Here is a 13078-nt window from a genome sequence, read left to right on the forward strand (position 1 = left end):
AATCCTAGTACAGATTTAACATACAGACTGAAAAAAGACGTGTGGCACTCGGGGACTGTCGCGGTAAAGCTATTGCATGCTATGCCTTCAAGCCACACCTCCGTGCCCGTCGGAGTGGGGAGCGTGAGGTTTTTTTGTTACGGAATTTCTGGATTCGGTCCCCGCGCTCAAGGCCCGCGATAGAAGCTGTGCAATAGCTTAAAAATGAAATATTCCATGTATCCTACTAATATTATAAATGCGAAAGTTTGAGAGGATGAGTATGTGTGTGTTTGTTACTCTTTCACGCAAATACTACTGAACCGATTACAATGAAAATTAGCAGAGGGTAGCTTGGATTAACACATAGGATAGGTTTTATTCTAGGAACTCGAACTATGAGGGCTTTTCTTTGAAAACGCGTGAGAACCCGCGGGCGGAAAGCTAGTATTTTCTCTTAAAAATTTGCTGGAAGAAATAACATTGCTCTTACAATGAAAGTGGGCGGTATTAAAATATCAATATTATTAACTCAAGATATTCTTCAAAGCACTTCAGTTTAACTATAAAATTGTTTTGATTTATCTGACATGAAAAGATACATAAGTCGCCTTCAAAAACATTTTTGTTGAAATATTTAAAAAAATAGAGTAAAGTTTATTTACTTAAAATATACTAGCGGTCCGCCCCGGCTTCGCCCGTGGTACCTACATGTTTAAACTATCCTATCTCTCAAGTTGGATCGAACTGCACCTGGTGTGCGAATTTTATTATAATCGGTTAAGTGTTTAGGAGTCCATTGAGGACAAACATTGTGACACGAGATTTATATATATTAAGATATTCCTTCGCCATTTGAATCAGTAGAGCTGTGAACAAGGTTAGATATTAAAAATTACATTGTACAACTCGAATCGATTCTCAAACGAAGGCTGTAAAATTTGTATTAATAAAGATTTCTCAAATTAGCAGCTACGTGATCGAGTGAGGGTTACTGAAAGTGATCTGACATTTCAAGATCCGCTGACGAGAAAAAAGTTATAATGAAGACACAATGAACAAGGTCGTGTCGTATTGTATAGAAAAATATTTATTCAATGTTCGTGCTGTAAAATTTTGATGTAGATTTGTAACAAAAATTACTGGTATAATAGAAAAGCATTTGACAAACACTTCTGAAAATGGATATGTAGGTACTCCATCTCAAAACAAGACATATTTTACATTACGATTAGGATTTTACTTAAAAAAATTGTGAATGTGTTTTTTTTGTGCTGTTACATTGACTGTTTGAAATTTACTTAAAATAATGTATCGCACAATGTTTAGTCCTATTCATTATTAAGGTAAGATATTTATTCTATGGGTCTGTACAATTTATAAGGTACTAGCTTTCCGCCCGCGGCTTCGCCCGCGTTTTCAGAGAAAAACCTGTTCCCGTAGGATTTCCGGGATAAAACCTATCCTATGTCCTTTCTCGGGTATCAAAATATCTCTATACCAAATTTCATGCAAATTGGTTCAGTAGTTCAGGCGTGATTGAGTAACAGACAGACAAACAGAGTTACTTTCGCATTTATAATATTAGTATGGATTTATTCTATGGGTCTGTACAATTTATTGTCTGTTACCTGAATTAAATATAATAAATAAAAAAAAAATAAAAAAAAATATTCTATTCAAAGAGCTAAAGATTGGTCGTTTAATTGTGTTGTTTCTCGTCATTCTCTAGTTAAATAAATCGTATATGTTATTCATCATTCAATCTATTTCACTCTCTCTGCCTTACTAATATATTTCATCAATTGTTTTATTACATAAATACACTAATAGACTATTACTTTGATAAATACAACCAATTCTGTACAATACTTCTGTAGTTGTCTATTTTGGTAATCAATTCGGAAAAAGGAAACAACTTCCATATTTATTTGGGCAAACAGAATATGGTCATTACTCAGTGTATTGTTGAACATAAAATAATATTTTCTATCAGAGATCGCATTTACTATATACCTATAAGAAATGGATAATTTTGTGCCATTCACATAATATGTGTTTTAGTTACTTAAGAAATATCTGAAATAATACCTACTTATATCGAGAAAAGAGAAATTATTTTTGATAAAAATGAATTTGTTTCATATCAATAACTGAAAACTGAAGCTTGCATAATGCGTATACATATACAGGTAAATTAGCTTGGAGAAATTTTTGCGTTTGTAGTAGTGTATGGTCAGCAAATAAAATAAAACAACATTTTATTTTTAGTTTTTATTTTATACAGGGTTACTTGTAAAACGCCAGCAACCTCGCAGGACAAGATAGCTAACATCATAAATAACAACATTTGTTCTACGACTTTTGGCATAACGCAATAAATTATTTTTAAATGATTTTTTAAACTTTTATTGTACTCTCCTTACATTTGTAAGTCTATGTTCTATTAATTATCGGATGGACGACGCGACGCCCCCTTCCCCCTCTCGTTCGCTTTTTGTTTACGTAATTTTTGGGAGGCGTAGAGTTTATAATATTCAGACGGAAAATTAAATGAATATTTATTTTTGTATGAAAATAAAATCTAACAAATTATCAAAAGTCGAAATGTTGTTACTTATGATGTTAGCTATCTTGTCCTGCGAGGTTGCCGGTGTTTTACAAGTAACCCTGTATATATAAGGGATTTTAAATTAAACTATATGTGTTTCTCCTCTGAAAAAGATGAGACTTTATTTTAATATTTGCACATTTAACATACATATAACTTTTACATTAACAATGTTACTAAAATGAAAAATTTACTAACCTGAAAAAGAAACGACATTTAAAGTTTAATTCTTTAGTTTGAGAAGTCAAAGGCTTGCCTCGACCATGTTTTAACACTGGAGCCATATTGAATTAACAATATAAAGTTACAACACTTACACACAAATTAAACACTAGTTATGGCCCTGCCTTCATACAAAACTGCTGAATACGCCGTTCGCACGGGAATAGAATGTGGATGCGATTTCCCTTATAGCATCCAAGCTTACGTCTTTATAATTATTAAACTGTATAAATTCATTCTTTAACTCCGGTCTGCATCGTGCAGACATGGGTGTAAAAGTCTCATTTTAGCTATTAAATGTAGTTTTTAAGTACATCTGAGTTTTCATTTGGGGCCTCCGGCTGCGGGACATGTAATTCACTTCAACAAATATTATAACAATAATAACAAATAATAACAACAATCAACAAATACAAAATTTATCAATTAAACTACGTACATAATAATTATAATTTTTGAATGAAATGTGCTTTATGTTCTAACGCTACCAAACGACTGCACGTGGCACCTGCGGACAGCGTAAACTGGTTTATTCTGGTTTTGTGCGTGATTCCACTTTCCACTATCAAGTGACGATTTATTTATTTGTTTTGTTTCGTAATTATTATGGTCAAATATTAATTATGAAACAAATTATTATGGACACGATATTTTATTGTTTCACGGTAGTCGCCTTGTCGTTTGCTCAAGGACGTAAAATTGAATGATATATTTTTTTTTATAAAGTCAAAACCATTTTCTTTCAAATAAAAACTTGTTTTTATTGAAAACAAAAGTGTTGCTAGGAATAAGTATAAAGTTAAATAGTAATGTTAGGATATCGAAACATTTTTGTATAGGCCAGAACGATATAGTGGAAACGCGCTCTAAGATCTGAGTAATATACACACCACTACATATGCAAAAATTTCTCCAAGCTAATTTACCTGTACGTATATTCCCAATCGAAATATAAACATTTTGACTGTTTTTTGTGATTTTGATTATTAACTCTTTGTACCAAGTGAACGATTGATGCATAAATCTTTACTAATAAATACTACAAAGCTGAAGAGATTGTTTGTTTGCTTGAGCAGGATAATCTCAGGAACCACGGGTTCGATTTGAAAAATTATTTCACATTTTCAGAGTATTGCGGGTAAAACTGCGGGGCATAGCTAGTAAAAAAAATAGAGATTTGATATAACGCATTTTCCCTAAGAAATAGTGAAGTAAACATTATAAATAATATAGTTCTGCAAATACGGAGTTATAATTTTTGTTTGAAACAACATTCAAAGAAAAAAACTCCTGGCACTGATCCAGAATGATTCATTTAAAGGAACGACGAATCGCAATTATCTTCTTAAAGTTAGATTTGTTACACGAATCCCCACTTTATTCGGTTATGATAAAGTTCAAATTTAGTTAAGTCGGGAGATTAAAGTTTGCTTATCGCGTCTTAAGCTACTGATATTTATATAACTGACTTTACATGGGTTTCACCGTCTATTAGTAATGCGAAAGTTTGTGAAGACAGATCGATGCAGGGATGTTATTTACTCATTTACTTCTAACAATTCTTTTAAATATATTATGTACACTACAGATTATGAAATTATGGCTAAAATAGGTATAGTTCATTTTGAGAATATGGGTATAAAAGCTTCAATAAAGCTTAAGCGTAAAGAAACTATCTTGTAAATAAATAATACTCCAATCTATACAGTTTGTTTGTTTGTTTGAACGCGCTAATCTCGGGAACTACTTCTCCGATTTGAAAAATTATTTCGGTGTTAGATAGCCCATTTATCGTGGAATATAATATATCATCACGCTATGGCCAACAGGAGCGGAGCAATGCGGGTGAAACCGCGTGGAACAGCTATTTTAAAATAATCTTAAATACTAAAAAAAATCTATTCGAGAAAATCTTCGAAATAATAAACAAAAAGAAAAAAAATATGAATTAACATGAAAAAGAAGAACTGATAAGTCATAATAATTCATAACCCATATACTTTATAATCTAAACTAGTAAAAAGATAATATAGAGACAGTAATATCTTAATATACATATATAAATCTCGTGTCACAATGATTGTCCTCAATGGACTCCCAAACCACTTACCCGATTACAATAAAATTCGCACACCATGTGTAGTTCGATCCAACTTGAGAGATAGGATAGTTTAAACATGTAGATACCACGGGCGAAGCCGGGGCGGACCGCTAGTATTAATGTAAAATATCGAACATTCGAGTTATAATCCCATACATTTGTCCCAGCGTAAATAAATCCACTAATCCTGATACAAATGTGTCGCAGTTTCTTGTAATGGCGCATAAATTATGATAAAACTTAGTAATTTGCTACTTAATGGGTATTAATAATTCACTGTTTAACATTTGCGTTGTTTGATTTATTAATTACGGTTTAATCATTTGGTATATTCTATCTATGCAGTTAAGTATATTATCAACAAGCTTTCCGCCCGCGGCTTCGCCCACTTTGTCTAAAACCTAATAGATTATACCTGATAGTACCTATACCTACCACGACCTTCGGAGTTCCCGCCACCATGATTTGGGTTTGGCCGTCGAGGAGTTTTAGTGGGTAAGAATCCCACATGCTCTCTTTTTCCCCCAAAAGGGAGTATCTTTTGAAGATTTCCTCCCCGTTAAAAAAAAAAAAAATTTATTCTTAAAAATTTATTTTATTCTTATTCTTTTATTCTTATTCTTATTCGTTACCAAAAAAAAGATATTCTTTTGTAAAAAGGTACATTTTTGTATCCCTTATTTTGTTTTAAAGTTAGCCAAATTTAGTGTCCAAATTTTTACGGACACTGTAAAAGCGGGTAAAGTTAAAAATTGTTAGCGTTAACTAAGTTTTTAATTTGTTTTGCGAGCAATTATAACTTTTTTTACCTGAGCACAGATTATTAAAATGCAAATTTGGGATATTTTTCATACTTCGTGAAGATTTGTTGTCATTTAGCTGCATCAAACAAAAACAAGATAGGTATATAAGAGAAAGCAGAAAACATATCAGATGGTTATAAAATCTATATTGCCTAGTTTATACCAGCGACTTTGTCTCTATTGAATAATAATAATTATTATTTAAGGAAGATTATTTTATTCAAATAATAAATCCTAGATAGCATATTCACATTTATGGCGCCACATTGGTTTTAAAATGGCGGCATTCATGAAAATTATTGTATAAACTAGCGGTCCGCCCCGGCTTCGCCCGTGGTACATATGAAAAATAGATGTTGGCCGATTCTCAGACTTACCCAATATGCACAGAAAATTTCATGAGAATCGGCCCACCCGTTTCGGAGGAGTATGCAGAGTGCAGACTAATAGCATCTGCAGACGCTCCGATTTGGTTGGTGCCAACCATCCGACCACGACCAAATCGGAAAGTGTAGAGAGCGGTCGGTCCGACATAATAATTATTAATATTGGTTTGACGTGGTCGGATGCGCCGGCGATACCGACCAAACCAACTTCCTATCCGATCCAACCAAATTGGAACGTTTGGAAGCTTTGTTCCGACCAAATCGGCTCATTCCATAGAGTAATATAGGTAATTGGCTCATTCACATTCGCAACGCCGCTGGTGTAGGACGTCAACATGAACGCCGAGGGAGTTACGGTCACCGAACGTGACATATTAATAAAATTGCTGGAACTATATAAAGACTTTCCCTGTTTGTGGGACTTAAGTAACAAAGATTACACAAATAGAGATGCCAGAAATCAAGCGTATTTTATTATGTTAGAAGTATTAAAAAAAATTGACAGTGCGGCTACATTAAAAACCTTAAAAAATAAGTTGTAAGAGCCGCATATGACTGTAATTTTCTCTATTTCTATAGTAGAATTTAGCCCATTCTCTTCGTACTATGGTCCACTGACATATTACTCTATGGTCAACTGACAGCTGGAAGGCCAACCGTCGGACAATCTGTAGCAATGTTGGAATGGTTGCCTTGTCGGTTCCGATATGGTTGGCACCAACCAAATCGGAGCGTCTGTAGATGCTGTAAGATATATCCTAGATATATGTCAGTTGTTCACAACTGACAACTTATTCTGTCAACTTGTATCTTTGTTTGCTCTGAAGATGATTCAGCTAATTGACGCCATAATAAGGCTAATGTTACATGAACGTGTGCATTATTTACATAGTTATATTTTATGACAAAATAGCTCTATGTAAAGCCGCCTTAATAGTTTCTATAATTCAATATTGAAATGAGATTTCTAATCTTCATAATTTTTTTTCACATCTAAAAATATAAATACATAGATAAAATACTCTACGATTTTATGAAAAAGTCGTCTAAAGAAATGTCTTTAAATATAAACGCTTTGAAGTTATGTTTTTGATGTACTTAATAGGAAAAATCATGACATATAATGATATATCACGATTTGCGACGGCAAATATGATTTCAAATAACATCAATAAGCCTATCGTATTTCTCTTACCAGATGCTCTCGTTTGAAATCTATATCACAGAGGTACGTAAAATACAGTTGTGTGAATACATACCTTCTAGTACCTTATTGTATATAGATAACGACATGAATTGAAGATTTTCATAATCATGATTAAAATAAACAGTATCTGGTGTTTGTTTATTGTTGTTGGTAATTGTTTCTGGTGCAAATAAAATATTTATTCATTCATTCATTCATTCATTCATTCATTCAATAAACAGTATCAATGCCCATCTATGCATAGAATTCAGATCCTGATAAAATTTACAATAATATATCCATACATAATTCACACCTATAATATCTATTTATTCCATTTTCTATACAAATAGGTTCGTCTTCATCAAAATATACGTACATACTACATTACATCTCAACCGCACACCAATGCAGCTAGTTTTGGCAAATCATGTTCCGTGCTCGTATTTACAGCCTTTTGATCGGTAATGGGAGCCGTCAACGATATAAATGAACCCAAGACGCTGTCAGAGTATCCGATGACATGTACCATTTGTTTCTTGTATAATGGACCCTCTCCATAATCGAGAGCGTTGGCCCAACAAATGATCGTCTATGGTGGCCGTCACTACACCTACACTGTATAGACGCTCCGCAAACGTGTAGCCGTGGCGACCACACGCTACAGAAGTGTCCGCTACAAAATATATGAAAAAATGTGACAAGTGGCTGTCGCTGGCCCGTTGTGGTAAGTGGCCCGTTTGCGCCGACCCTAAATAAAAATCTACAAAGACGGCGAATTATAGGCCCTCTACATCATCGTGATTGCTTCTACTGGCCCATCGCTGCCGATTGTGAAAACCCATCAGTATCCGATGACATGTAGCATTTGTTTCTTGTTAACAATATTGCGTCCCCGTTTGCGAGTGGCGCCAGATCTTTCCGCATTTACATGTAGACTTCGTTATAAACGCTTTGAAGTTATGTTTTTTGATGTAATCCTATCCTACAATAATATTATAAATGCGAAAGTTTGTGAGGATGTGTGTGTGTTTATTACTCTTTCACGCAAATACTACAAAACCGATTACAATAAAATTTAGCACACATATAGAGGGTAACTTGGATTAACACATAGGATAGGTTTTATCCCGGAAATCCCACGGGAACGGGAACTATGCGCGTTTTTCTTTGAAAACGCGGGCGAAGCCGCGGGCGGACAGTTAGTAGGAAATAATGCTCCTCTGGATTGTTAACATTCTTAACATTTTTGTGTAATCATATACTTCTTCTACACTACTATTAAGAATGTTGATATTTCATGTCGCATATTCGCCTACAAAATTGAAACGTTACTAAACTAAAAACAACCTTTATAATTAATGTTTATCAAGGGTAAAGATGGCGTATACTGACATAGAAAGTTATGCTACATTACAAATCGTAAAGGCAACCGACTAGCGAAAGAAGAAAGATTTGCCCCTCACAAACAGTCATATCACTTCACCCAAATATAAAACCCTACCTAAATATTCAACTCAAGATAATATGCGCAACTGCATCATTTTAATTCACTATTGAAGTCACAAAATCAGACTTCCGCTCGTTACGGGTCACTTGTTTCTATGAATTGCATCTGACACACTTCAATGCTTGCAATACTGTTGAATTAACCATGCTTGAAGACGTATTATCAACGCTATAGTCTTTACTCTAACTTTGAGCAATTTGTAAGGATAATGGAATCAGGTAACCGAATTGTTGATGTAATTTGCTATTTTAGAACGTCTTTTTCGAGAGAATCCTTATAGAAGATATTATAAAATGTCTGTGTTCCGCGGTTATACCCATATTAATCTGCATCTATTGGTCTTAGCGTGATGATATAATATAGCCTATATTCTTCCTCAATAATCGGACAATAATCGGACCAGTATAGTTCCCAAGATTACCGCGTTCAAGCGAACAAACATACAAATAATATTAGTAGGGATAAGTTAATAGTATTCCTGTTTTAAATGATGTTCCGAAGACATATTTTTAATTCTTTTTAACTGTTTTTATCTTGATAATACAAACAAATTAAGATCGTAAGTACATTCCAGTCGTTGACTAAACTAATAGACCAAGTCTGTAATTTAATTCTGCGTCATGAAAAGTTATTTAACGAAGCCCTCTTTACTTCTGAGTCTTGTAATTTTTTGCGCCTTATTTGATATTTAATATGAATGACACTCTCATTAAATTCTGAGCAGTGAGCGAGTAAATAATTAATCTAAAACATATAGCTGTAATTGAAAATGATATTTAATTTATAGTCAAGGTATTTAATTATCGTCTCTATATTTATTTCGCTAATGAGGGTTTACAAGATGTAATGTTATTTTATATTGTACGTTTAAGTTCGTTATCAATACATATTTAGTTAAACAGTGAAAATACAAACTATATGAGTAAAATTTCAAATTCGCGTCAGAGCAATCGCGTACGTCAGTTGGGCGACGATTTTGCTAACTTTGAATCTTGCCAAATAAGTTTCACTTCTGACAAGTGTGCTCAACACACGCTCTTTTTAATTTTCTACAAACCTTTAAACAAAAAAAAAGACGTGTGGCACTCGGGGACTGCCGCGGTAAAGCTATTGCATAGCATGCCTTCAAGCCACACCTCCGTGTCCGTCGGAGTGGGGAGCGTGAGGTTATTTCGTTACAGAATTTCTGGATTCGGTCCCCGCGCTCAAGGCTGCGATAGAAACTATGCAATAGCTTAAAAAATGTTCAGTCTATTGAAGTTGCCGTTCTTTCCAGATGTACTCTGAAGTGATGTGCGAGTGCGTCATGGTGTGATCAAGATGAAGCTGTGGAAGAGCCTCAAGATCTCGATCGGCAAGACGGACGCTAAGGGCTATCCACATGAGCTGCCGCAGTGGGGCGGGCAGGGCTATGAGCTGGACGGTAGGTTTTCCTTTGCAGTTTTATAAGCTTTTTGTGTGGAATGGGTGTGGGTGTTGGTGATGTGATATGGAATAATGGACCTTAAGAGCTATGAATTTAATGAATTGTGCTTGCCACTGATAGATTAGTAGATTGAAATACAATAATATGTTAGATTAAAATCTAACTAGTTCAATCATGTTTTTGTGTTACTTATCTAGGCCTAGTCTACGAGATAATAGTGTGTTTAACTTATTCATTGCAACAATAAAGGTGAAACTTGTTAGATACATAGGTCACGTGTAGATATCAATAAATTTTTCCATCTATACAGTTTTACTCTACCATTTTGAATAACGATATAAAATTAATTATTTAAATTGCCCTAAAATTATTTTGTCTGTAATTTCGCGTATATAAGCAAATTAAAAATTCAATTAACCCACGAAAACCATATTGGAACAATGGAATACGCCACCTAATTAAAACATCTAAACCGTTCCATTCATATAATTTACACAGATACGCAAAATAAATTGTCCATTTAAAAATCGCAATGTAATAAAGGAAATCTAATGCAAATGGGAATTCAGCGCTCCAAGACTTGTCTTAATAAATTACAAACACTTGTAGAAAATGGCTTTAAAATAAAGAGCCGGAGCGAGAGCATAGCGGACATTCTGAGGGTACTTTGCACAAAGGGAGGTTGGACGTACTCAACGGAGTTATTTAGGGGCCCCAGATTTTGTTACGCGTTCTCTATTATGTAGTATGTAACTGGGAAACTTATATTAGTGTTTGCAGTAAATGGCTTTAAAATAAAGAGCCGGAGCGAGAGCATAGCGGACATTCTGAGGATACTTTGCACAAAGGGAGGTGTGGACGTACTCAACGACGTTATTTAGGGGCCCTGGATTTTATTATGTGTTCTCTATTATGTAGTATGTAACTGGGAAACTTTTATTAGTGTATATAGAAAATGCCTTTTAAAATAAAGTTGTATGACATAGTAGAAAATATATTCAACTACTTTTGAGGGAGAGACAACTTGTATGAGGAAGCTTTTTTTGAAATTGAGATTTCAATTAAGAACAAGTTATAAATTACTTAATAACAAATTATTGTAAGGCGATGTAATACTTTTATGACACAAATTTGGAAATTACTAGTATACATTTAAAATGATGACTCTACAAAACATTTTACGTACCTATATATCAATTTAAAACGTAAGCAACTATATTTCAATCGAGCTTCGATTTAAGGACAAGGATATAATTATATTTTATCAATATTACATTAGAAATTTCTAATTATCTTAGCATAAAAAATACAGTTTAACATCAGGGTTAATAATAATTACTTTATGTTTTGTTTCAATTAATTTTAGTTGAAGCGCCTCATATTGGGGCTCCACGTAACATACAATCTGGCACCATGTTAAATTCTCACCCTGAACCGGGATGCGCCGCTATTGTTACGTAAAACAAGCTTAAATTCGCGTGAATTTTTAAAATTTACATTCGTTTCTGACGTCGTCCATTTCTAAATCCGTTGCTTTCACAGATTTTTAGTTCGTCAGGTGACAGGACGTCTGTCTATTTGCATTCTCTACATGTCAGATGTCTTGTATGAATGAAGGGATTGACAGACAAGATTCAACCAAATCTCAATAGGCTAGAACTAGATCTAGATATTTCTAGTTAGGTTGAAAAACTGTAGTAATTTTTATAGCAAATGTTACGCTATATATTATTATCTGCGTTTTATTTCGCTGTTTAATAGATAGGCGTCATTGACAAACATTTGTTTAAATTTTGAGGAGATTTTATAAAAGTAATAATTAATGGTAGTTACTGATTTAAAAATTAAAATAAAACACCTTATGACGTAATACGTATCGATTGTTCGAAAATAAACTATGAAACTAAAATATAGAAGAAAGGTTGATAGTGCGATATTTTTTTTTAATTTACACATAAGTGTTGAGTTAATATGAAATATACAGAGAAATAGCACAAAATATCATAAACTTATATTAAACATGTTAGTAACACATTCACAACCGAAGTAAATGTAAAAACAAGTAAAACACGCCTCCGTTGACATATATTATTTTATACCAAACCCGCGGGCTTAGTGATGGAAAAAATAGTCCATAAAAACATTCTCGCATCGGATTTACGTGCAAAAATACGTATAAATAATATATTTAACGACACCCCCATTTCAGCGAACGTTATCTGTTATTATTTGCATTTTATAAGCGTCCTTTGTACTCTCATCTAACGCTAATTGCTGAATCTTATTTTATTTGGTACAATTAATATAATATGGAAAATTTACTTACGTCGTGGAGGATTATTTATTTATTTATTTTTATTCAGATTTTCATCCAATAATACAAAAATTATGAAAGATAATTTCCAAAGGTAACACATTGAAATTGAAATCATGTTACAATAACTCAATGTTTTAAAGATATATTATATTATCTAAATAAATCGCAAGCTATTAATAGAAGAAGCTTAGGACAAGTAGTTACATTATGGCTTGTTCGTTGCCTAAACGTTGTCTGCCTTTGTGTTGTCCATAAAAAAAAATAAAGTTTGAGTTATATTTCAGCTTAAAAAGCATGTAACAAGCAGTTATTGACACACAACACTACGGTGTCTCAAATTATGTTTCAGACAGCCGGAGGCCCCAAAAAAAACTACGAATTCACTTAGAAATACTTTAATATAAACTTATTACAATACGTCTTGCTCGATGCAAGTCTTAACAATTAATAATTATAAAGCTAATTGAATATAAAATGAAAACTTAAAATTACGTTGCGCCAATGGAATCTGCTATGTCCGCACAATACGTTCCCGTG

General features: G+C 33.5%; 1 protein-coding gene across 2 annotated transcripts in view; it reads left to right on the plus strand.

The window, feature by feature from the left end:
• Grip (Glutamate receptor interacting protein) overlaps positions 1–13078 on the plus strand; it is a 237814-nt gene that overhangs the window by 68272 nt on the left and 156464 nt on the right. For both annotated transcript variants that reach the window (XM_089701174.1, XM_089701175.1), the window contains exon 2: positions 10075–10221. In XM_089701174.1, coding sequence (XP_089557300.1) covers positions 10119–10221 — 103 coding nt within the window. In that variant the 5' untranslated portion in view covers positions 10075–10118. The remainder of the gene's footprint in view (positions 1–10074; positions 10222–13078) is intronic.

Source organism: Colias philodice, chromosome 11 (assembly GCF_061535455.1).
Source record: "Colias philodice isolate Cphi_HAF_F1 chromosome 11, ilColPhil1 Martin Lab GWU primary, whole genome shotgun sequence".
NCBI classification, from domain to species: domain Eukaryota; kingdom Metazoa; phylum Arthropoda; class Insecta; order Lepidoptera; family Pieridae; genus Colias; species Colias philodice.